The sequence below is a fragment of the Rousettus aegyptiacus genome, unplaced genomic scaffold (assembly GCF_014176215.1).
Source record: "Rousettus aegyptiacus isolate mRouAeg1 unplaced genomic scaffold, mRouAeg1.p scaffold_m13_p_3, whole genome shotgun sequence".
In the NCBI taxonomy this organism is placed as follows: Eukaryota; Metazoa; Chordata; class Mammalia; order Chiroptera; family Pteropodidae; genus Rousettus; species Rousettus aegyptiacus.
The window spans coordinates 6550840-6576696 of NW_023416306.1; the positions used below are offsets into that span (position 1 = coordinate 6550840).

The following is a 25857-nucleotide window of genomic DNA, read 5'->3' on the forward strand; positions in this document are numbered from 1 at the left end:
GATGACCCACCTGCGTCTGAGCCAGGGTCACGTGGCTATCATTAAGTTGTCCCTCCCTGTTAGGGTCTCACAGGAAGGGATGTGCCTCATGGAGAGGTTTCAGTACCTTCCTCCTGATAGCCTCAACTTCATTGTCCTGAGACTTCCGTAGCAGTAATGAGCACCGGGACGGTTTATGACATTGAGCACTGCAGTGTTCCCTGACTTGCAGCCTTTCCCAGATTTTAATGTCTTTAGCATTAGGGAGTGAATCCCTTCCCAGCTTCCAAAGAGCACATTTAATGGCTGGCCCCAGAATCCCTCTCTCACTTGGATTTATGCCTCTAAATGGATCAGATACCTTAGTAGCCCCATTAAAAGAAATGCTCTTTCCTGGCCAATGTACTTGTTTCTTTTGCAGTATCCCTCATTCATGGAGTTATTTAAGCTTCTGGAAGATGTTAACCCATTTCCCATTTGCCCCGAGGATGAATACTCACCAGCGGCGCTTGTGGCTGCAGCATTTACCCCAAAAACTCACCATTACGGTCCTAACCTTATCCCCAAAGTTTGCCACAGAATATCTCACTTTTATTATTATTGCATCACTGTAGTATGCCGATAATGTTTGGAAACAAATGACATTTTACAGCATTGTGTTTTTGGTAATAGTGTTTCCATTTACAAAATACGATGATTCTTGATTGCTAAAAATGTCAAATCCTAGAAAATGCAGCATTCCCACAAGCGATGTTAACGATGCTGGCAGCAAGCTATGCTTTTTTAAATGGAAAAGGGTTAAGAGCTCCTGAGCCCTTCCACATGCAGTATGTCAAACTGACTTTATTAAAGGTGCATGTGGCTCTGGGCTGCAGACTAAAAGTCGGATGTCCCCAGGTGCTTTTAAGTTACCTGCATTTACCTGTCAGGTCCCTATCCACATTGGCCATGTTCCCAATCACTCTCCAGCATGGAGTCGCTGGTGTCTAATGAAAGCTGAACTACATCTGAAGGCCTTTCCGCACTGGCTGCACTGGTAGGGTTTCACGCCAGTGTGAATTCTCTGGTGCTGACTAAGAGATGAACTCTGGTTAAAGGCTTTTCCACACTCGTTGCATTCATAGGGTTTCTCCCCAGTATGGATTATATGATGTCGAATGAGGGCCGAGCTCTCACTGAAAAACTTGCCACATTCATTGCACTTGTATGGCTTCTCTCCGGTGTGGGTCTTTTGGTGGATGATAAGGTTGGTACTTTGGCTGAAGGCCTTCCCACACTCGCTGCACGAGTACGGCTTCTCCCCCGTGTGCGTCCTCTGGTGGTTGGTGAGGTTCGCGCTCTGGCTGAAGGCTTTCCCGCACGCGGAGCATCTGTACGGCTTCTCTCCGGTGTGGATCCTCTGGTGCTGGATAAAGGCCGCACAGTAGCTGAAGGCCTTCCCGCACGCGCCGCACGCGTAGGGCTTCTCGCCCGTGTGTGTCCGCTGGTGGTTGGTGAGGTTGGCGCTGTGCCGGAAGGCCTTCCCGCACGCGCCGCACGCGTAGGGCTTCTCGCCGGTGTGGATGCGCTGATGCTGAACGAGGGCCGAGCAGTCGCTGAAGGCTTTCTCACACTCCCTACACTCGTAGGGCTTCTCTCCAGTATGAGTTCTCTGGTGTTTTGTGAGGTTTGCGTTCTGGCTGAAGGCTCTTCCACACTGGCTGCATTTGTAAGGTTTCTCTCCCGTGTGAACCCTCTGGTGCTGGATGAGCGACGAGCTCTGGCTGAAGGCCTTCCCGCACTCGCTGCACTCGTATGGCTTCTCCCCGGTGTGGCTCTTCTGGTGCTGCGACAGGGAGGAACAGTAACTGAAGGCTTTGCCACATTCATCGCACATGTACGGTTTCACTCTGTGAGATTTAATGACGTCCGAACCCTTCCTGAAGCCCTTTGTTTGTGGTTCACGCTGACGGGGCCTCGCTTCCGGAGGAACTCTCTGTTGAGGAGAAAGGACTGGCCTCAGATTGCAGCTCTTCCCCAGGTCATTGTTCCTGCGATTTGACTTCCCAGGGGACACCTCTACACTTGTGTCTTGGAATGATTCCTCAGAAATGTCTTGCTCCGGTGGTGACTGAGATACAATCTTCCAGTCTGAAAAAAATTTAGGTAATTAAAAAATTCCTGTGGTGGAAGAAAAGATACTACTGAAATAAAACAAAAGGCTGAAGTTCGGCTGAGCTCTTACGCAGACAGGTGTACTACTACATTCCTTTCACTCAGACCGTTACTGATCTCTTATTTCTGTTCTAAACCATGTGTAATGATGAGGTGACTTTGGGTTTTCAGATAGACATATTAGCACCCTTTAGTCCATTCTCCTAAACACAAAGGGATGACATTTACCCTAATCCTCCACCTCAGATGCAATATTCTTTTTTTTGATACTCATCTCCTGCTTTTGCCAAGTACTGAGTTACCTCAAGCTGTCTTAGTCTTAATCATTCTGTTTGGTTTTGGGCAATCTGTTTACGAGGTTTAAATAATTCACTTTAAAAGAGCTGAGAATGCCAGCAACATGAATTTTGTCACTTAAATCAAGATGTCCATCTCTCTCCCCTCATCAGTTCTATATGAATTTGTTTGATTTTGTTCATTCTATATATTATAAGTGAAATCAAATGGTATTTGTCTTCTCTGTCAGACTTAACAATGCTCTTGAGTTCCATCCATATTGTTGCAAATGGCCAGTGTTTTTGTAGTTGAGTAATATTCTATATGTACTACATCTTTACCCATTCATCTATCCATGGACAACTATACCAGATGTTATGGTCTGGCGATTTCTTTTGAATGTATCATTTCATGCTCTCCTGGCTTCTACGCAGTCACTACTGAGAAATCTACTTAGTAATCTGATGGATTTTCCTTCGTGGGTTACTGTCTTTTCCCCTGGCTGCCCCGTTTGCCCCGAGACTGCCTGCCAGTGGCGCTTGCAGCCGCAGTGTTTACCCTGAGCGGCCTCATGTTCCAGTCCTGATCTTACCCCAAAAGTCTGCCATGAAATATCTTGCTTTTATTATGATGTTCCCATTGTTCTAGTATATCAAGACTTTAGAAACAAATGACATCTTTGTATTTATAGCATTTCGTTTTTAGTAGTGGTATTTCCATTTATAAAATATATTCTCAGTCACTGTAAATTTCAAATCCTAGAAAACAGCATTCCTATGTGTGATGTTAAAGTGATGCTGGCAGTGAGCTGCACTTTTTTTTCCTAAATGGGAAAAGAGTTAAACTTTTGAGTTTTAATAGGTGTCTTGGAGGTCTTTTTGCATTGAGATAATTACATTTTGTTAGCTTCTCATGCTCGACAGTCTACTTCCTTTCCTAGGTTTAGGAAGTTCTCATCAATTATCTGAATAGGCTATTTCCTTCTCCCTCTTCTGAGGTACCCGTTATTATGTTCTCTCTAATGAAGTCAGATAGTTCTTATAGAGAGTTCTTTAATTTTTAAAAGCTTTTAGTTCTCCCTTCAATCTGAGTCATTTCTAGATTTCTATCTTCGGGATTGCTAATTCTGTTTTTTATCTGGTTTGCTATTTCCAGTGATCTCAGATGCATTCCTCATTTCATTTATTGAGTTCTTCAGTCTCCCATTTTGGTCCTTTTTATAGTTTCAGTCTCTTCAGTGAAGTACTCCTTTTGTTCATTAATTTTATTCCTGAGCTCACTGAACTGCCTGCCTTGAGTTTTCTGGTATCTCATTGAGTTTTTTCATGACAAATCTTGAAAATCAGAGTCTTCCATGATTTGAGATTGGTTTCTGGACACTTCTTGAAAGTTACCATGTTACCTTGGTTGTTCATAGTTCTTAGTGGATTGTTCCTGCCTGTGCATTTTCGGTAGTGGACTTTTGTTTAGATACTGTTTGATCTTGACAGTTCGGCAGGATGACAGAGGTTTTTTTTTTAGTAGATGGTGATATAGTGCAAGTTTGTTTTTCTTACCTGTGCTACTTGCACCTCTGAGAAATAACTCTGCTGGGCCGTAGTGTGGGGGGCACACCCCAAATCCTGTTATTACTGTGTTAGGTAGGGCTGTGGAAGTCACCAAAGGGCATTTGTGGACACCGTCCTTCTCTTTCCCCATCTAATCTCCCCTATGCATTCCAGTATGCCCATCTTCGAATGTACTGATGCGTGGACCTCTCAGGAACGTGTTGAACAGAGGAAATTTTTGGATTACAGTTGTCTGACATGTAAATTAAGGGGTGATTCAAAGCAGTCTTCTCAAAACTGCCATGATGCTGATGTTACCACCTATATTTTCTTATTTTTAGTTTTGGCCTTTTCCACTGAAAGTCCTTTTAACTTTTTTTTTTTTTTTTTTTTTTCCAATGCTGGTTTAGCTTTTGCTTTTCTAGGAAACTGTCCTTCAATTGCAAATCATGCCATTCCTTTCTGGCCTGAAAATTTTCTGCTGAGAAATCAGCCAATGGTCTTATGGGGGATCCTTTGTACATAACCAGCTGCTTTAAGATTCTCTAACTTTTGGCATTTTCTTATGTGTCTTGGTGTGAACCTGTTTGGGTTCATTTTGTTTGGGACTCTGCTTACTGGACTCGGATGTCTCTTTTACCAAATTGGGTGTCTCTTTTACCAAATTGGGATGTTTTCAGCCATTATTTTCTTAAATTGGTTTTCTGTCTCTTCTTTTGGGCTTCCTATGATTCTAATGTTAGTATGCTTGGTGGTGTTTTGGAGGTCCCTAAAACTTCAGTTTTTTACAATCCTTATTTTTATTTCTGTTGGTCTGATTGGTTGATTTCCACTGACTCCTAGCTCACTGGCTCTTTTCCATCAACAAATCTGTTGATTCTCTCTAGTGTCTTATTGATTTCAGTTAGTCTTCAGTTCTGACTGGTTTTTATATTTTCTTTTCATCCAAGTTCTCAATGAATTCATCTTCTTTTCCTGAGTGCTTCGAGCATCCTTATAACCAGTGTTTTGAACTCCGTTTCATTTAGTTCTTTTTCTGGGATTTTTATCCTGTTTTATTTGGAACATATTTCTCTGTCTCCTCATTTTGGCTATTTCTGATGCAAATTCATATCCAGCTCAGCACCTCACCACATGCTGTGGCCCAGAATGTTTCTCCCCCAAACAACTCACATGGCTTGCTCACTCTCTTCCTTCAGATCTCAACTCCAGTGTCACCTCAAAGTGGTCTTTACTATTCACCTGATCTAAAATATAGCTCCCTACCCTCTCTATATTCCCATTCTTACCTTGGTACCGGACCCCTGGTCACTGTTTCCTTATTAAACACACTAATGTGTTTCAGAGGGCTTTTGCCTCCCAGACTCTCACTGGTTTAGTGCTTGCTAACATACCTGGACAGGTAGTTCTTAGGCCATTTCCCTCCAATATCCATGGGCCTTCCCTTTGTTCCAACTGGGAGTTCATGCCAGGTTGGGAAACTGGAAGTCCTATTCAAGTGGGGGACAAACAGGCTTTAGAGATTTGTCCTAAGTATAAATAGCTACCCAGAACTCAGGGGAGTGGAAAGAGGCCAGTTAGGTCATTAATTTCATTCATTCAACAAATATTTATTGAGCACTTAGTTGGTGCCAGGCACTAGGGGATACAGCAGTAAATAAGACAGACAAGGTGCCAGTGTCTTGGTAAAGCATTTCTGGAAGAAGCTAAAGAAACAGCTTCAGGAAGGGGTCAAACCAGAAGTCCATAAAGGAAGCTATTTAGGAAGATGGGAACTTAATTGGATATGGAGAGAACTGGCGTGAAGGTTACCCCAGCCCTCCTGGGAAATAAGAAAATGGTGAGGTGCAGCCTCAGGGGGAAGCAAAATGAATCTTTCCACCAAGAAGGCCAAGACCTTTCCCTGGGGAAGCAGAAGGAACAAACATCCCTCTGGGGTGTCAGAACAATTTGGGATCACTCAACACTGGGAAGTGCTACAGGTTTTCAGAGGTGAGCAGATTCTATATTTTAAATGGTTTCCTTACCCAAAAGGACCAGGTTCCTGGACTTGTCTGGGATTCCTTCCTTGAACTTGTCCCTTGGAGCAGGGACCGAGTGCCTCCACTGTTCGTGGGTGAAAGCCACAGTCACATTGCTGAAGGGCATGGATCCCTGAAACAACAAACATGTCATCTTTCCCAGTGACCTTAGGAAATGAGGTGGAGAAGGGGGCAGGAGGCTGGTGGTGGCTCTGGGTGAAATGGCTAGGAGGCCTAGAAAGGGTCTGAAAAAATTCAGGGCTCTGAGTAGTTCAGAAAAAACACTTATTATGTGCTTAACACTATATTGGGTATTGATACAGAAAAGTAAATAAAATAGTCACATTTGTAATTCTGGTAGACTTACATACGAATAAATAGAAAACATGTATATACGTGAACGTGGGCAGAAAACTAACAGCTGCTTAGGAATTAAGAGCCAATATAGAAAAACCAAAACTAGAATGTGTGAGTGTATGAAATGAGGAATCAGGTGCAAATTAGCAAAGAAATATGAAAACTGAATGTTTAAGAACATTTAATAAGTATCCCCGTGAACTCAGACATCACACAGTACCAGCAGGGAAGCCAGGCACTACCTGTAACAATGTGTCAGATGGACAGACCAGTTTATAGGATAATAGAAGAGGAATCCTGGGTGGAGGGCAGGCAGGAGGATAATCAGGTAAGAAGACCACAGAAAACAAATCACTGAGCTGGCCTTTTAGGAGGAAGTTCCTCAGAAGGGGCAAGAGAAGGCTGTTCAAGGCAGGGGAGGCACCAGGAGCAGAGGCAAGAATGTCTGATCTGTCATAAACCAAATAACAAACATAATTCATAAAGGAAAATCTGTAGGAAGTTCAAGGAGAAGTTCAAAATACAGCAATGAGAGATGTTAATTCAGTTGATAGGTAATACAAAATAAAGGTATGGAAGAACTGAGCAATTTAATAAGGTTGAGCTAATGGTGCTGTCAAATTACACCCTGCAGTCACACTACACCTGGGTGTTTTGTGTTGACAGGAGACACAGACTCACCAGGGAGCACAGATCAGCCAAATGGGCAAAGAAACCAAAGGCACAATTTTGGAATATCCAAAAATAAGACCCAGAGCCAAAACCTTTCAATATGAAAGTGAAAAAATTAGAGATTCAAGTGATTCAAAAAATAAATTTTAAATCTAAGGAAAGCAGAAACGAAAAAAACCTAATAAGTTGTCAATAAAGAATAGAACTGATGAAGGAATTGAAGAGTAGACTTTCTAAAAATGAAAACACCAATCTCTAGTCAAAAAAGTGGGCGGGGGAAGAAGACAGCTCCTACTCGCAGGATTATACAACGGAATATCTTAGAAGTTCTGTAGAACATGCTAAATGAAATGGGGGAAATTTTAATCAAGTTCTACAAAGTGGAAAAGGTTATAAAGCAGGACAAACCCATTTTGGGGGAAATATGACTGAACATAAATCAATTTTAAGTGTTATCGAGATTAAGAGTGATTTTTTGGGGGGTGCATGCTTTCTGTATTTTTTCAGGTTTTCTACAATGAATATGAATTCCTTTTGTAATTAAGGGGGGGGAAAAAAAACCCTTAATAAGAGGCTGCCTCTCAGAGTAAATTTTCAACTCACATGGGGCCCAGCTGGAAGGAGACCAGCCACCATTCCTTCCTCTCCTGCACTTTCCTCTTGGGCAAGGGTAGTGTGCAGAGAAGGTGGTTCTGGAGAAAGAGAAAGACAGAATGAGGCATAAAAGTTTACAGTTCGCCAAACTGGAAGGTCTCACATTCTCACTCTGAAGATGGGGTTCAAAAGTCATTGTAGGTTCCAGGGCACTGCGGCTGAATTTGCAGACCCGCATTAGGATGTAAATTTTCCCATTTTTCCTGCCTTAGAAATCCCATCAATTCAGTCAGACAGGGAGGTTTTAGAATGTAACACACCCTCAAGTATCCCAAATCCACCACTTACCTGCAGTGTGCAAATCACATAACCTCTCTAAGTCTTCATTTTTCTCATCTGTAAAATGGGGATAATAATCCCTTGTAAAGTTGTTGCTGTGAAGATTAAAGGAAAATGCAAATAAAGCTATTGGCACAATGCCTAGCATGTAAGTAGACAGTTTACAAATATTACCTATTTGGATAAAGTGGCTCTGTGAATTTAAGACATTTGCCTCATTAAAAGAAGGGGTCATGACTAAGTGGAATTCATCCCAGGAATACAGGTTTGTTCAACTTATGATCTACATAAGACACCATATTAATACAAAGGAAAAAATTCCACATGGTCATCTCAAACACCAAAAAGGCCATTTTACAAAATCTGACACTTTCATGGTCAAATACATTCCGTAAACTAAGAACCGAAGGGAACTGCCTTCACCTGAGAAAGGACATCTGTGAAAATCCTAGAGCTAACATCACACTTGATGGCGAAAGCCTGATGCTGTCCTAAGGTCTGAAACAATGTCTCCTCCTGCCACTCCTATTCACTATTGCACCGGAAGGTCTAGCCAGGACAATTAGGCAAGACAAAAGAAAAAAAGGCATCCAGATTGGAAAGGAAGAACTAAAACTCTTTGTGATATGATTTTGTATATAGAAAATCTTAAGGAATCCACAAAAAAACTATCACAGATAAACAAGGTCACAGGATACAATATGAAGACAATAAGGAGACAGGGCAAAAGATATGAATAGACATTTCTCTAGATGTATTTCTATATACTAGCAATGACCAAGTGAAAAGTGCATTAAAAAATCCATTTACAAGAGCATTAAAGAATAAAATACCTAGGGAAAAAATAAAATGCAAGACATTAAAAACTACCAAACATTGAGTCAATGCAATCCTTAACCCCAGACAGCTCTTTAACAGAAATTGATAAACTGATTTTGAAATTGATACGGAAATGCAAGGGATCCAGAATTTATTTGATGTTTTATAGTCCAACAATCTGGAAAAAGAAGGAATTGAAGGACTCATTCACAATATCAAAACTTTCTATAAAACTAATTAAAATAGTGTGATACTAGTATAAGGATAGACATAGATCAGTGGAAGAGAAATGAAAATAAACATTTATGGACAACTGAATTTTCAACAAGAGTGCCAAGAAATAAAATGAGGGAATAGCCTTTTCAAAAAATAGTGGGACAACTGGACATCCACATAAATAAGTTATTGTTAGACTCTACCTTGCACCACTAATAAAAATTAACTCAAAATGGATCAAAGACCTAATGTAAAAGCTAAAACTCCTAGAAGAAAATATAAATATGAATCTTTATGACATCTAATTGGTAATAGTTTCTTAGCTATGGCACCAAAAGCACAAGCAACGAAAAAAAATAAATTGAATTTCATCAAAATTAAAAACTGCTTCAAAGGATACAAGAAAGTGAAAATATAACCACAGAATTGAAAAAAAATTTCTGCAAATCATTTATCTTCTAAGGGCCCAGTAATCAGAATATATAAATAATATATTACAATTCAATAAAAAGACAACCCACTTTCAAAATGGGCAAAGCATCTTAATAGCTATTTCTCCAAGCAAGATATGCAAATAGACAAGAAGTTCATGAAAAGATGCTCAACATCATAAATCATTGGAGAAATGCATATCAAATGATAATGAGGTATCACTTCACACACACACTAGATGGCGAAAACAAGATGGAAAACAAGTGCTGATGATGTAGAGAAAATTGAACATTCATTACTACTGGGAATGTAAAATGGTGCAGCCATTGTGGAAACATTTGGCACTTCCTAAAAAAAAAAGTCAACCATTTGACAGCAACTCCTCTCCTAGGTATAGACCCAAGAGAAATGAAAACATCCACACAAAAACTTGTGCACCCATGTTCACAGCATTATTCATAACAACCAAAACTGGTAACCACCCAAATGTCCATCAACTGAAGAGATAAACAAAATGTGGTACATCCATATAATGGAATATTACTCAGCCGTAAAGAGGTACCAGGTACATTCATGTTACAACACAGATGAACCTTGAAACTATGCTAATTGAATGAAGTTGGATATACGTTGTATGATTCTATTTTTGTGAAAAGTCCAGAATAGGCAAATCCATAGAGACAGAAAGATTAGTGGCTGCCAGGGACTAGGGGGAAGGGGGAATAGGGAGTGGTTAATGGGTATGGGTTTCTTTTTGGGATGAAGAAAATGTAGAATTAAGGAACAGTGATAGTTGTATGACTTTACAAATATACTAAAACTCACTGAATTTTATACTTTAAAAGTGATTATTCAAATATATGGTGATTTGACTTTGAGTAGTCAACAACACAATATTGTACACTTGAAAAAATTTTATCAACCAATGGCACCCCAATAAATTTAAAAAATGATTACAGCATGTGAATTATACCTCAATTAAAAAAATAGAGGTGGTACAGTCATCAGAAATAGCTCAGAAACAGAAGTAATAGGTCTGGATACTGGTCTTGTTACAGACCATATGTTACTGAGCTGTCCCTAACTCCACTCTCTTTCCTTTGTAGCAGTATGGAGGATAAAACCTGCTTGCGTCTCAGGTCTCTGGGGAAGACAACATGAAATGCTGGTTGTCAAATCTGACTTTGAAGGGACCCCTTGATTTAAGGGAGGATGACACAGGCCTCAGCGATTTAGATTAAATGAGCATTTGTTCTGTAAGGCATTCAAGATGCTTTCAAAATGTTTTGTTTGATGTTTACAGTTCCTAGAGATAAACGAGGTACTTAATGTTATTTTACCCTTCCCTCCATGAAGAAACATATTAAGAGACCCGGCAAGTACCCCACAATTTAAACGTCTCCTAAACACAACTTCACAATCCGACTGGGTTCGACCCGCCCTCAGTCGCGGAAGGAGCCAATAGGCTCCTGTTCAGAGCATCCTTGGTTGCTTTGAGAGCTGAAAGATCAGAAGCAATAGAGGAGATCCTGAGTACGTCCCATTTGCCTTCCCATTTCTCTGAAAGATGCTATTGGTAAAAGGGTTGGATACTCAGGTTATCCAGTTCTGAGCGCCTCAAACATTTTTGACCCCAAAATTCTTTATTCAAAGGATCGTTCCCAAGTGGAAAGGGTAAACGCAGAGTTCTGGTCTGGGTCACACAGCAGTATTAGTGAGCAAGCTGGAACAAACTGTTCCCTCCACACCTCTCACCTTCCCCTAGCATTTGGGTCTCACCACGCGCCACCGCCTCCCAGCAGGTCTCTAGGTGTCCGCGTCGCTTCACTGTAGCCCCAGCTCCGCTCTGCAGACCTGCTCCAAACCGCTGGACTCTTCTAGCCTCTCCTCTCCGAGGCTGGGTCAGAGCCTGCGGTGCTGGGCCCTGGGCGCCCTGATGGGGCCTGTCCAGCGGATCTTTCACTGTCTCCCCAGCCACAGTCAGGTCTGGGCTAGGGAGCCCGAGGCACAACCAACGACTGGGTTTCAAGCAAAACGGGGCGGGAAAAGACAGGTGCCGGCTACCGGCGCGAGATTAAACTGCGATCGCAGGTACTGCCAAACGCTAGGTCCTGCTCTCGCGCCAAAGGGGGCGCGCCGGGACACGTCACTTCCGGCCATGCGCACATGCCTCCTCCGCAGGACTCCATTCTCCAGAAGTCCCTGGGCTCTCTTCCCGGCCAAACAGTTTTTTCTCTCTAGGTGCCTGTTTTGTGGCCGGCGCGCTGTCATGCTCCCCAGAGAGGCTTCCGCCAGTTCTTGCTCCGAGGATCTGTTTCCCATCATGTTTTGTTGCCCATACTTTTCAGATCTACTGGAATCCTAAGACTGCGCCCTCAGACGGAAAGCTACTTGCGCCCGAAGGATCCTGGGAATGGTAGTTTTAGCGCAGGCGCAGCTCCGCAAGATCCGCACTAGGGCTGGGCCCTTGATTTTTTTTCGGTGGTCCACATTTTTCAGAACCGCGGCTGGTCGGGATTCTCGCTTTCCTGTAACTTCAGGTCAGGCCTAACCCAGTTACCTTCAAGGTTCTCTTGAGCCCTACCAAATTTAGAAAGAGTAAAGAAAACGAGGACCCCTGAGTGTGAACAGGGTAGCCACAAGCTGGTGGTCTGGAAGTATAAAATCTTATCAGCGGGAGGGAACTTCAGTAATTTCATGGGCAGAAACACACTTAAATCATATTTGATCAGCACTGTTGTGAGAGGAGATTCCTGAATATTCTGTCCTGTGGAGTCTGTGCCAGGGGATACTTTAGTGGGCTCCCTTAGATCATTGATGAAATTTCTCTTCAAGCCTGTTGAAATTCTTCACTACCTAAGAAATTTTCTGATGACTTACTCAGTTTTAGAGGCATTTTGAAGTTAAGAAGATGGAATGAGTTACCTGGGAAGCAGAAATGAGTTTTGGGGATCCTAAGGCTTCTTCATTTTGTACTCTCTATCCCTTTTGGTTATATATGGTTGCGTTTTTGCCAACATAATTCTCTTAACTTTGTGGGTCCTCCATGAATCTGATAATGATGATCTAGAAATTTAGGCAAACATAATCAGTTGGGAGGGTCTATGGGAAGAGCTAGGGCTTAATGGAAGTTCTTGGGCTCTGCGTAATCACAGGAACCATACAGGAAGAACTCTTAAAAGTTTTAATAAAGCTCTATGGTTCTAACTTGCCCTTCCATTAACTTCCTTTTCCTTTTTATAAATACCCCTCTGTCTTGGTGCACAGGCCCGAGTGTGCACGTGGCTTTCCATGTTTGCATGCTCTGGGTTGCAACTCTTTCTTTTTCCTGAATAAGTCCTTTTGGTGGTGAAATGCCTAGTTGATATATTTTTCATTTGACAGATCTTACTGTAATTTACTGCATTAAGCAAGCCACATCCATAGATCCCTTTAAGATGAGCCCTTCTCTACTTTGGGCTGCTGCAATTTTGGACTTACAACTTTGGAGGTCAGAAGTCTGAGGTGGGTCTCGTTAGGTTAAAATCGAGGCGTTGGTAGGGTTACAAAGTCTGTAAAGGCTCCAGGTGACCTTTTCCAGCTTCCAGAGGCTGCCTGAATTCCTTGACTTGTGGCTCCTTCCCGTGCGGTCTTGCCGGCAGCCTCAGGCCCAACAGGTGCTAACCCCATACTGGCCACTAGGCAGTAGCAGAGGGCTTCCTGCCTTAGCATTACGATCTCAACCATGGCCACTGGGAATTAGCAGAGTGCTTCAAGGGTCAGCTGATGCAACTCCGCCTGTGGCCACTGAGCGGCGCCAAGGCAGTTTTTGCTTCAGGTTAGCAGAAGCCAGGATTCTCCTGGAAGTTGTTCTCAGGGTGCCGGCTGGGAGATGGGGTGGGTATTGGTGAGCAGTGCAGTCGTCTACCCAGTTATCCAGTATAAAGACCAGTCTTTTGTGGGCTGGGTACAGCACAACTTCTGTTGTACCTGCCTTCTGGGGATGTTCTATCCTGCCCCTATGGTCCTAGGCTGGGCTTCTGGGGTAGATACAGGACTGTCGGCTGGGGCCGGCTCTTGTCCCTGAAGCAACTTGTGCTCTGATAGGAAGGCTCCAAAGGAGTATAAGGGGACCTCTGAAGAGCATGTGTGTCCAGTCCTTGGCACCTATAAGTGGGTGCTAGTAGCAATTGGAAGGTGATATGGGTAGGAGCAGGGTAGAAAGTAGACTATTAAAATAAAAATGTGTAAAGATTCCAAATGTCCCTTTACGTGGCACCAGCCTTGCCTGGAGCTCCCCTCCACAGCTTCACCGCCGGCGAACAGCAGCCTAACGCTTATCCTGTGACAGCCTCAGTTCTAAGTGCTTTACATAATCCTCTTTCGACCTCACGACAATCCTATGAGGGAGAGAGCATCATTGTGCCCATTTACAGATGAATAAACTGAGGCTTAGAGCAGTTAAGTGACTTGCTCAGGTCACAGCCGGAATTTGTACGACCAAGTAGTACAACCAGAGAAATACAAGCAAGTCCACGGGCTCTTACCCACCACGCTGCCATGGCTCTTGGCCCCTGGATTAGAGGAAAGGCCAAGGTGGGATCGAAGCCACGGTGGTGTTTTCTGTGCCCACAGGTTTAACCATCTCCTTTGCAGCCGGAGGTGCCGGTGACCCAGCCTCCTGCCTTCTTCCCTCTGGTCCTTTGCCAGCCCCCATTCACGGAGGCTGGGCATGGCCTGCTTGAAGCTCTGTGTCAAGAAGTTATCTAGTCCAATCTTCTCAGAGGTAGCTAAGAGTGGGTGGCCTGTCACATGGAGTTAAATGTGAACGTGAGTAGCACAGGCACCAAGGCTGTCCCAGTCCTAGACAGCTGACGTGTGCCCGAACCTGTCTGGTCCTGCTCCCTGGTCTTGGGTGCCGACCCACTGAGAAGACACTCTGAGGCGGTGGGGAGTAGGCCCCCTGGACACGGCCAGTGTATTTCCTCTGGGGCGCAGTATAACGGGACAGAGAAATCGCTATGATAGTGCACAGCTCCTCTGACCCGCAACTACGCCTGTAAGGTTTTAGCCTCAGAAATTTCTGGTTGCCTGCGCACAGGCCTAGCTCCAGTTCTCTCTCCCCAACTCTGGCTTCTCTTCCATCTCCGTCGTCTCCCTTACCACCATTACCTCTGCATCGGCCTCTAGGGCTAACATAAGAAATAGCATAGGCTGAGTGGCCCACATGGGAGAACTTTATTTCCTCACGGCTGGGAGAAGGAAGGCTGAACATCCAAGAACAGGGCGCTGGTCGGGTTGGTTTCCGCTGGGGCCTTGCTGCTTGGCCTGTAAGCGGCCGTCTTCCCCGTCTCCACACGGTCTTCCCCATGTGCGTCTGTGCCCTAATCTCCTCTTTTTATAAGGACACCAGTCACATGGGATTAGGACCCACCCTCTTATCCTCATTTTACCTTAATTACCTCTTTAAAGGCCCCATCTCTAAATATAGTCGCATTCTAAGGTACTGGGATTTGGGGTTTCAACTTATGAATATTAGGGGGACAAAATGCCCATAACCAGCTCCATCTTTATCTCTACTTCTCTCTCTCTCAATTTACATCTATATAATAGAATTATAATATGCAGAAAACTGGAAACAATCTGAATGTGAAACAACATGAGGTTGATTTAAATTCTGATACATTTATATGATAATTTTAAATTCAGCAACTATTTGAGCACCTACTCTTTGACACACGCCATGACTCCGATGGCAAACAAATACTACATCATCATTAAAAGAGTGAAGAAAGCTTACACTTCAAGCTGGTGGACTGAGCTTACACCTTTACCTCACCTCCACCTCCAAATCCCATGAAATGACAGCGAAGATGCGTCAGAAGGAACAAATCCATGATGAAACTGAGAACAGATCGGGAGGTGTGCACTGGCTCCCACAAGCAAAGCCTCGTTCTTCATGCCTGAATGTGGACAGCCAGAGCTCACCAGATATTTGTGATAAACCAGCCACACACGAGAGAAGGACCAAGATAAACCACCTCATCAAAGATTCTGGAGGAAATCAGAGAACAAGCACAACTTTCAAGAAACGTGTAAGCAGCATCATTTATAATAGTGAATCTGAGGCGTTGCTGACGGTGTGGCGGGCGAGGGTCTCTCATACGCCGCCGGTGGGAACGCTGTACATCCGCTCTGGAAAACAGCTGGGCAGGATCTTAAAGTAATTAGACAAAAACTTACCACGTGACCCAGCGGTTCTACTCCACGCCAAACTTGTATGCAAATGTGTGTATCGGCTTTATTCACAACCACCAAAAGCTGGGACCAGCCCGAGCGTCCAGTGGAATAAAACCCACCAGTACAAAGAAATGAGCTAACCATGCAACATCACCAGTGTCTAAGGAGCGTCCTGCTGAGTTAAAGCAGCCAGACTCGAAAGACTGTAAACTGTGTGATTCCATTTTTAGGAAAATCCAGAAAAAGCAAAGGTATAGGGACGTAGTATAGGGATGCTCCTCCTTTGTGGGTTGGCAGGGCCATCGCTGCTGGGAGGTGGTCAGCCGCCAAGGGACATGAGGGAACATTTTAGGGTGATGAAAATGACCTCTGTCTTGATCGCTGTGTATATCTAACCTGAGTCACCAAACTCTATGCCTACAATTGTCGAATTTTATGGTATATAAATATGCCTCAATAAAACTCATTTCTTAAGTGAAATATGACTCTTCAGAAAAATCCAAAACAGTATTCTTCCCCTTGCTTCCCCCCCCCCAAAAAAATTATAGGATGCTGTACAAAAGGAAAGGAGACTAAGAGCGAATTTAAAATGATTGTCAAAACAGCAACGAAAAGCAAACTGGGGGGTTGATTACGCTGAAATCTGACAAAGTAGACCTCAGAACGAGGACTACGACAAGGGATAAAGAAGGTCATTTCATAATGATAAAGGACAAAATTCTCGGGAGAATGTAACAATCCAAAACGTGCACACACCTGATAACCGAGCTGCGTGGCACAGGAAGTGAAACCCCACAGGGCTGCGAGGAGAAACAGCCACATTTGCAGGTGATTTCACCACCTCTCTCAAATAACCGACAGAATAAGTGGATGGAAAATCGATGAGGACGAGGGAGCCCTGAACCCCTCTATTAAACAACACGACCCCGTTGACATCTGTAGAATGCTCTGCCCAACGTTACCATGTGGTTCTCAGCCCAATCAATGGACCACTGTGCGGGCACTGGTGGGCGCGTGAGGACAGTTATCGGCATGGACGGTGTGCCTGCATCTGGACTTCACTTCTGGAAGGTCCCAAGGACCTTGAACTTTGCTAAACCTGAAAGCTCTCCCGTGTATTAGCGCGTCCTACCCAAATTGGAGCTGCTGCTGCAGGATCTTCCAGAAACAGCCTGGGGTCCTGCTCTCCCCACTGCTCCGCCCAGCCATGCTGCACCTCCACTGCCCCGCCCCCGGCCTTGTTACAAGGCTTAAACAGGAGGTGCCGAGGTGGGCGCCTGCTGTGGGTGCCTGCTGGGGCCGCCCAGCCTGCGACGTGAGCGAAGTGGGTGACAGGACAGGAAGTAAATCCATGGATGTGCCTGGCCAGGCTGGCCGTGGAAGGGACAGGAAAATGCCCTTCGCGAGTGTGGCTCACAGAGAGGCCATGCCTGGTTTTCTGAGTCACATCTTTATTTGGCAAAGTTCCTTCCTGATAATGCAGCCACGTGAGGAGAAACTGTGGGCCACAACCCAGACTCCAAAAGCACCTCCTCCAGAAGTCGAGGCGTCCAGAGTCACTCTCCTCCACTGTCTCCTCTGTGTCCCGGCGGAGATGGCGTGTGGGGGCCTGGCCACAGGGCGGTGAACACAGACGCTCCGAGGTGTTCCCTCCTCCAGTCTCAGAGCAGCGACGGGAACTGGCCCCGGGGGCTGGGAACATTATGCCGCAGCTCGAGGGGCCGTGGAGAGCTGGGCAGGAAGGAGGGACCCCGCAGGACAAGGCTCCGAGGGGCTGTGGTCCAGGATCCCAGGTCCTGGGGGTGAGCAAGGGCTCCAGGCTCCGGCTGAGACCCTGCTCAAAGTCACAGGCAGGCTCTGTCCCCTCCGAAGCCCAAGCAGGCCCTGTGGGAAGGGCAGCGGCTCCTGGGAAGGGACTGTCATCGCCCCTCAAAATGTGCTGTGATTTGCTCCAAAGTCTTTCCTTTGGTTTCGGGGACGCAGCACAGAGTGAAAAGAACGCTGAGGATGCAGAAGGCGGAAGCGAGCCAGAAGGCGCCGTAGGGCTGGAGCACCTCCTGCGGGGAGAGGGGAAGGCTGCGGGCGCGCGCGGCAGAAGGGCAGGGGCGTGGGCGGCAGCCGACGCTCAGGCTCAGGGCAGCGGAGCGGCTGGCACCGCCGTCGCTGCCCAGGGTGTGGACATGTGCCTTGGCGACAGGCCCACTGCGAGGAAGTGACCGCCTCCGGGTCAGAGACCTACTATTAAGTGACAGCTGGGCTCCCGTCCCTGGGATCTGACTCCGGGGCCCACAGACCTACCTCTGCACTTAGCTCTGGCCCTGCTCCCTGAGCCTCCCGCCCCCGGAGGAGTCTCTTCTTGGTGCCAGAGAGCATGGCTGGGCTTACAGCAGGGTGAGATGGGGCAGGGTAAGCACACAGGGACACCCCGGGCCGCTGGCGCAGAGGGAAGGGGGAGCTATTCCCTTCGGCCAGAGCCTGTCCACCCTCCCAGCCCAGCCTGTGACCACGGGCCCCTTCCTTCTCAGCTCCTCTTCCTCTGGGAAACTGGCGGCCCCTCCCCTCCTCCTTGAAGCCCTCCTCTTGGCCTTTGGTACACTGTACACCCCTGGCTCACTGTTAGGTCCCTTACTGCCTCCTCTCTCCTTTGCTATCGGGCCCCCCGAAGCCCCCAGAAGTACTTTCCACCCCCAGGCCTCTCCCTGGCCTCTCCCTGCCGTCCTTCCCGGGGCGGCCCTGCCTGAGTGTGCCCAGGCCCTGGACGGGCTCCAGGCCAGCCCTGGGCGTCCGCCCTGCTCACGATCTGCCTCCTCTTGCTCCAGCCCAGCCTCCTGGTGGTTCATTCTCCCACCACTGTCCCTCACCATCCCAGACCTCGTCATAAAGGGGACCCTGTCCATCTTATTCACTGCCGTCTCTGGAGCCTTGAACAGGCTGGGATGTGGTGTGGACCAGGAGACCTGGGGGAATGAATGACTGAACGAATGGCTTGTCTATCTGCCCCGGCTGGGAAGCCTCTGGGCAGGGGCCATGTCTGTGTCAGTCCACCCATGAGAAGGTGGCAAAATGCCGAACTGAACTGATGCTCCCGTCAACCCTCAGGGGAAGGTACTGCCATGCTCCATTTTTAGCCAAGGAAGCCGATTTGGAGAAGGTAAGCAGTTCAGCCAAGGTCACGCCATGGAAAATGGCCAAGGCCTAGAGCCCAGGCCTGCTGACCTCAAAGCCAGGTTTCCTGTACTGTCCCCAACATCCTGTGGGGGAGGCCCGCCCAGCTTTCCTCCACCAAAACAGCCTGAAGGCTCCCAGGTGGTCACGGCCTGGGTTCCTCACTTGCCCTGGCCCGTCTGTCTCCCCATCACCCTTGAACGAGATGGCTGGAGGCCCAGGACGATGGGGTCTCAGCCTGCGCACTGTCCTTTGTAATGAAAGTCATTCTAAAACACGCTTCTCTGCTGCCCCTGTGAGGGTGAGGTCACAGGGCCTGTACTCACCATGAGGCTGCTAAACTCTTTTGTCACCAGAAAGGCCATGAGCCAGTTGGTGAGGACGCAGATGCCAGTGGCCACGCCCTTGACGTGCAAAGGGAAGATCTCAGACATGAGGAGCCAGGGGATGGGCCCCCAGCCCACGGCGAAGCCTGTGGGAGCAAGGCGGGTGTCAGCAGGCCCCTGGGCGGCAGCCTCGCCGCGCCGCCGGGCGTGGGCTGAGGGTGACTGCAATCCAGCCTGCGCCCAGCAGCGCGGGGCCCACCAGCTCTACGCCTTCCCACTGCACCGTCAGGCCAGGCCCCCGGCTCCGTACACACAGGTCTTTTCTCTGTAGACCGGCATAGGTGGCAGGAACTACTTGGAGCCTTGCGGCCGGGATTAAGTGAAAGGGGCAGAGAAGAGCTTAGCTCGGTGCATGGCACGTGGTCCCAGCTATAAACGCAGAGATGGGGACATATATGGAGAGGTGAGGGCGGGAGGCCTGGACTCGCTGGGGGCCATGGGAGCCCAGCAGTGACAGGGCGTCCGCATTGGTACCCCCACAACCCTCCCTGCCCCCCACGGGGTCCCCTCTCACCAGCGATGAAGAGGCACATGCTGCCCACCGCCAGCCAGGCCAGCCCTACACTTGCCCCGGCGGGCTCTGCGGAGACGGGCGCCAAGAAGTCCACGAGCGAGGAGTTGCTGGGGGCCCCCTCCGTCAGCTTGAAGTAGGCGCCGAAGGCGCTGGTGCTGAACACCATGATGACGCCTGTGGGCGGAGCGCGGTGCTGGGCGGGGGAAGCGGCACGTGGCCCGCGGTCCCCTGGCCGAAGCCTCAGCGCGGTGTGGCCACAGCCTCGGAGAGGGGCGGTAAGCGGTATCCAGGAACCCTGGCTGGGCAGCGCCCACCCTGCGTGGCCCCGCCAGGCTAGGCCTGGCCTTCGAACCTCAGCAAGGTCCAGGACGTTCCTGGAAGCAGACCCTCCCTGGCCCCAGACGGCGGGGGCAGCGACAGCACCGTTCGGATGCCCTCGTCCCCGGCAGCGCCCCGTGCCCGTGCGCCTCCACGGACCACCTCCTGATCCTCACAATGGCCCGCCATCCCCGTTTCAGAGGGGAAACTGAGATTCGGAGAGGTAAAGTCACTTGCCCCAAAAGACCGCTAGCTTCTGAGTCACTTCACCTCCTGGGCCCTCAGTTTTCTCAAGGGAAACTGGGGGCCCTGATGGCGCCTCCTTTGCAGGTTCATCATGGAGGTCATGGCGTGGCACAGTGATGCCGCCGGTGCAGACCTGGTCTGGAGCGAGCGCTCCGCGAGAACTCCCACTAAGTCTTGGTCTTGTTCTCGGGGATGCTTGGCCTCCTCCTTCCACAACATGGTGGCCTCGGCAAAGACCCCCCCAGCCTGCAGTGGGGAGCCTGGCCTCGGCCACCCCACCTGCACAGGGCTGAGCCCTCACCCTCAGGCCTCACCTGACAAGGCCAGCAGCAGCCTCCGCCCAGCTCTGTCCATGATGAGGGCCGCCACGGCTGTGAACAGCACCTGGAAGATGCCCACGACGACCGAGGCCAGGCTGCTGTCCTGAGGAGATGGGCCGAAGCCCGTCAGGCAAAGACCCCGTGACTCGGCCACACCCACATGACATCTGGATGAGGCACGGCGGAGGCTTCTTTACCTTGAACTTGGCCTCCTCAAAGATGGTCTCTGCATAGAACATGACAGCATTGATCCCTGACAGCTGCTGGAAGACCATTAGCGAAACGCCGATGATGAAGGGCTTGTAGATGCTGGGACGCCTCAGCTGGGCCAGGCGGAAGTCCTGCTCGACAGGAATGGGGCGGCAGTGCTTCTCGCTACCCTCTCCCACGGGGTACCCCGGCTTTGAGCCCACCATCCTAAGGCCTGCTAGAGGGATGAGCCTCAGCTTCTCGTCTTAGCCCCACATGGGCCTCTGGTCCATAGACAGGTCTGCATCGCTATGGCCTCTCCATTTGTAAGGTAAATAGATCCTTGCCGCCTCATGCCCCTTCCTGATTTTTTGGGGGAGCCACAAAGAGAGCACGTGGGCAGAGAGCCGGGGTCTTGAATCCCACCAGCCTTGGGCCCGGGCTGAGCCATTCCTGGCCCCACCAAATCCTCACCATTGCCACAACCAGGCACGCGCTAGGACTCATTTTACAGATGAAGAAACTAAGTCCCCACAGTGAGATGGTCCCACAGCAGGTAACTGGCAGAGACTCAACCTCCTCCTCTGCCCTAAAACTCCCCACTTAAAAATCTGAGTCCTTGACATCTGTCCTGCATTTCTTAGACCTGGCCAGACCTTTCTCTTCCTGGGACAGTAAGATCAAAGCTCAGGCTTTCCCAGTGATCTCCGAGGCTCAGGTCCAGCCAAGGAGTGAGGCTCGAGCAGGCCTTTGCTCACTCACGCACAGGGCAACACCGCCCCCCTCCATGTGTGTGTGAGCATGCACACGTGCAGCCTTGAGAACAGGCTGCAAAATGGGGTGCTACCCCACCAACCCCCTCCCTCCAATTCTGCCTCCCGGCCCTCACCTGGTGCTCAGCCCCGATGGGGGGCTCTTCCCAGCCCTGCTCAGAGCCCCACAGGAACTGCACGGCGGCCATGGCTTCCTGGTGCTTGTGCTGAGTCAGCAAGAAGCGTGGGGTCTCGGGCATGCAGCACATGAGCAGCAGCATGAAGGAGGGGGGCACACAGCCCAGCACAGCCAACCAGCGCCACTCTAGGACCCAGCCTGGATGGGGGGCGACAGAGGTCATAGCTGGGGTGGGCAGGCCTGGACCTTCCTAGCCTGTCCCCTCACCAACTCTAGAGACTCAGTTTAAAGGGTGGGGACCTCACTACCTCTGAATGGCTACCCTTGTGTTACTGATATTATCATTATTGTTGTTGAAATGCAGAGATGACGAGGGTACGGCATTATCTGCTCAGTAGCCATTAAACAACGAGGCACTCGCTATGTAATGACAGGTATGACATGGCACATTTGTGTAAAAGGTCGGGCAAGAGAACAAATACATATAGTTCTCATACATGTAGACTCTCTGGAAGGCCACCAAAAGGCAGGCAAGGCTGGCTTCCTTGGACAGTACAGGGGACAGAGAATGAGGGGGACTTTTCTCTGAACACTGGATCACAGAAATTGATCAATGAAAGTGCAGGTTATGATAAACTGGAGATAATGCTGTTGGTGTACTGATACCCAGATGTCAATGTCTGTCCATGGCAGGGCTTTGGCACACTGCTGGGCCCTCAGGGCCAGACGGCTGGCAGGAGTCTGTACAGAGTCAGGTTGGGAAAGCCCCGAGCCTGCAACATGGACCACTCCACAGGCCCAGAGGGCACACGGCCCAGCCCCGCCACGTCGGGCCAGAAGCCCCACCCCCCATGGGTCTCGGGCTGTCCCTCCCCCCATGGGTCTCGGGCTGTCCCTCACCGATTCTTATCTGGGGCTGGTACTTTTCACGAGTCACTGAAGCAAACCCTCAACAGCCTTGGACTAGGTGGCGTTATCCCACTGGAAGACGGAAAGTGAGGCTCCCGGGGGTGGTGTGACTAGGCCACGGTCGCACAGCTAGTAAGGAGTGGAGGATGTCCCCTAATCTGGGTCTGTCATATTTGAAGCCTGTGCTCTCTCTGCCCCAGTTCTGGTGAAAACATACCAGCCTCCGGAAGCTTCCTCATGTTGGCCCAGCCCTGGAAGCCACCTCCTTCATGCTGCAAGCCCAGTCCTGCTATTTCTGAGGGAGAGATGCCTGGGCCCTCCAAGCTCCTGGGTTGAAGATTTTGGGGGGCGCTCTACCTGTCCCTGGAATCTTCTGTCACTGCACAGTGAGGTACTGACGTAACCTGTTAGCCCCCCCGTCCCATACCCCCAGAATGGGCTTCTGCCTTGGGAAGATGAGGATGTCACCTTCTCCAGCTCTCCCTGGAACTTAGTCACAAGACTCACCTGGCCCAGGATCTCGGGGAGGTAAGCTGGGAACCTGGCACCTTAGGCACTGCCTGTGTGACCTTGGGCAAGTCCCTTGACCTCTGTGAACTTCAGTTTCTATACCTGTAAAGTGGCCATGTGCCCATTAACAGGAACTGAAAGCGATAATGTGAAAACTACCTGCCAGGTAGGCTAGGAGGATGCCGGTGACCACCATCAGCTGCACACAGGAGCCGAGCAGCCCCCGCACCTCGGGGTAGGCGATTTCAGAGATATAGACCTGTCGGCATTAAGATGAGAGTCTCGACTGGGGCTACTACAGGCCTGGTGGGCTCCGAGTTGCAAGTCCCAGGTCAGCAGAGTCTTCTTCATACCTCCCGAACCCCACCAAGTGATCTGCAGTGGGTTTTAAAGGGATTAAGGGCATATACCTGGCTGCTGTGTGGATGGGGATGGAGATGGGTAGGTGGGAGCACAGAGCTCAAACGTTCGTTGAATCGTACTAACACCCTTGATAAAATGCAGGTTCTGATGCGGTAGGTCTGGGCGGGGCCCAATTCTGCCTTTTTAACTAGCTCCAGGTGACACCCAGGCTGCTGGCCCATTGACCACACTTTGAGTAGTCTCCTTGGAGTAAAAGCAGGAACTCTGCCTCAATCGCTATCGGTGGCTGCCACAGCTCCCTCTGGGCTCAGGGGCCAGAAAGGTCTTGCTCATGCTTCTAGGTTTTTTCATACTTTATGCCCATGACTTAGGTGTGTTTTTGCCCCATAAAAAAACCCAGAACCAAAAATCCACCCCAGCTGCTGCCTGCTGCCCAACAGATAGAGGTAAACTAAGTGGCGGCTGCAAAGGGACGATCAGGGAGGAGCCCTGAGCCATTGCTGGCAATCTCAGCCAGGCTGGGGTGTGTGGGTGGTTAATCATCCAAGCCCATGACCAAGTTCACTGGTCACCAAGCAGTCTCAGCTGCCAGGGTCCAAGTCCTCCGCAAGCCATGCCAAGGCTATATGTGCAGTCTTTGAATTCTCATGAGGTTCTCACTTTACAGGGGAGGGGGGAACTGAGGTGCAGAGAGGTGCTCTGCCCCAATAAGTGGCAGAGCTGAGATGTCGCCCAGGTGTGTACAGCTCCAAAGTCATCCCAGGCAATGCTGGGTTAGGAGCAGGCAGGCAGAAGCGGGGGAAGCAGCCGGAGGGCTGGTGTGGAGCAGTGAAGGGGAGCATCAGGTCCCAGCAGCCTTTGCTCCCGCGAACAAACCAGAAAAGGATTTTCCTATGAAACTGTAGTCAGTAGTCTGAATGACAAGGAGATGGGGGACGGGGGTCCAAGCCATACTGTGAGGCTTCTGTTGCCCATTCACAGCTGCTGTCTTATTTGTAGAGCAAAAAAGAGGCCAGGTTAAATGGCACAATCCTGGGTTTGGGTAATAGCTTCACCACTGACTAGTTATGCCTGGACAAAGGGCTTAAGTTTCTGAAATTCACTTTATCTGCGAACGGGGCTAATAACTGTGGCTCCTGCGGAGGTGAAAGCGAGGCCCTTGCAAAAGTAAGGGAGATAAAGCAGATAAGGGGCACCCAGGAGGCCTCGGCCGGGGGAAGCGTGCCTGCAGCTCTGTTTCTTCCCTTTGTCCCAGGGAGTGAAGCTGGGGACACTCACCGGAGCCACTAGCGAGGCAACGCCGCAGGCTAGGCCGGTGAGGAGGCGGCCCCCGAGCAGCATCCACACGTCTTGGGCCGCAGTGATGACAGCAAAGCCGATCACGAAGGGCACGGTGCAGAGCAGGAGGCTCAGCTTGCGACCGGCGCGGTCCACCAACCAGCCGCCCAGCACGCCCCCCGCCGTGGCGCCTAGGGTCACGATGGCCTGGGGGCGACCGCCAACTGAGACGGGGGTGCCAGGGAGTCGTGGCCCAACTTCGCCCTCCACCCCCACTCCCAGCGGCCTCAGAGGGAAGGGGATGGGGTTCCTGGCTGGTGGTCAGAGGGAGACCCCTGGCGGGGGAACCGGGTCGTACTGGGCGGAGGGTTTCACCCCACTCCCGAAGCAAGGCAGGGGCTAGGGTCCCATCGCACATCCGAAAGGGTAGGCGTGGAGGGTTCCAGCACCCGCCTTAGGGGTGAGAGGAGGAAGGAGGGTCTCAGCCGGAGTCTCACCCCGAACCATGAGGCGGCGTTGTCGTCTAGGCGCGGGGCCGGAGGCGCGGCGCGCCGCAGGCTGGGGATGGCGGGAGAGCTGTAGCCGAGCGCGAAGCCGAAACTGAGCGGTCCCAGGGCAGCGGCGAAGGCGGCGAGGAAGACGCGGCGGCTGCGGGGAGCTCTGCGGTGACAAGGCGGTCAGGGAGCGGCGCTGGCCAGGGCGCAGCGGAACGAGCAAGGCTGGTTCCCCCACTCCCCCGCCCCGCCTGTTTACCTGCCGCCCGGAGGCCGCAGAAGCGGCTGGGTCTCCTCCTGGTCCTCAGGCGTCATGCCTGCAGCTAACGCTTGTTGTGTCCGCTCTGAAGCCTGAACTGCCACGGATCCCGCAACTGCTGCCGGCACCGGCCTCTTGTTGCACAGCCGGCCAATGCGCAGCTCTGGGAGGCTCCGGGGTCGGGACGGGCGGTGTGTGGGAGCAGCCAATGGGGATGCAAGGCGGGGTTAGCGTCCGCGCTAGGAGCCGCCCTCCGAGCCAAAATAGACCAATGGGAGCAAAGAACCGGTTGGCAAAGCAAACTGGAACCGCCCCTAGGACGGAGCTATTCAATGCGTAGGTGGGGCGGAGTTTGCACAATCATCCAATAGGAGTGTGATGCGAGCAGGA

General features: G+C 49.6%; 2 protein-coding genes across 8 annotated transcripts; both read right to left on the minus strand.

Annotated features, from left to right (window-relative positions):
- Nucleotides 1-548: 548 nt before the first annotated feature.
- On the minus strand, nt 549-11478 carry ZNF79 (zinc finger protein 79). Of its 7 annotated transcripts, none has more exons than XM_016163715.2 (6): nt 11186-11478; nt 7949-7996; nt 7610-7698; nt 5984-6110; nt 5351-5446; nt 549-2109 (listed from the first exon to the last, which is right to left on the minus strand). In XM_016163715.2, exons 3-6 carry the CDS (start codon nt 7640-7642, stop codon nt 938-940), a joined length of 1428 nt encoding a protein of 475 aa, XP_016019201.2. In that variant the 5' UTR covers nt 7643-7698; nt 7949-7996; nt 11186-11478; the 3' UTR covers nt 549-937. The 7 variants fall into 7 exon arrangements, with proteins under 7 accessions (XP_016019201.2, XP_016019200.2, XP_016019202.2 ...); XM_016163714.2 differs by having other exon boundaries at nt 11162-11478; XM_016163716.2 differs by having other exon boundaries at nt 7949-8034; nt 11162-11326.
- A 5491-nt stretch (nt 11479-16969) lies between these two features.
- Nucleotides 16970-25629, minus strand: SLC2A8 (solute carrier family 2 member 8). The gene is made up of 10 exons (XM_016163717.2): nt 25468-25629; nt 25212-25374; nt 24715-24921; nt 23233-23332; nt 21653-21852; nt 20772-20915; nt 20569-20677; nt 19691-19864; nt 19117-19262; nt 16970-17682 (listed from the first exon to the last, which is right to left on the minus strand). Exons 1-10 carry the CDS (start codon nt 25521-25523, stop codon nt 17545-17547), a joined length of 1437 nt encoding a protein of 478 aa, XP_016019203.2. The 5' UTR covers nt 25524-25629; the 3' UTR covers nt 16970-17544.
- Nucleotides 25630-25857: the final 228 nt, after the last annotated feature.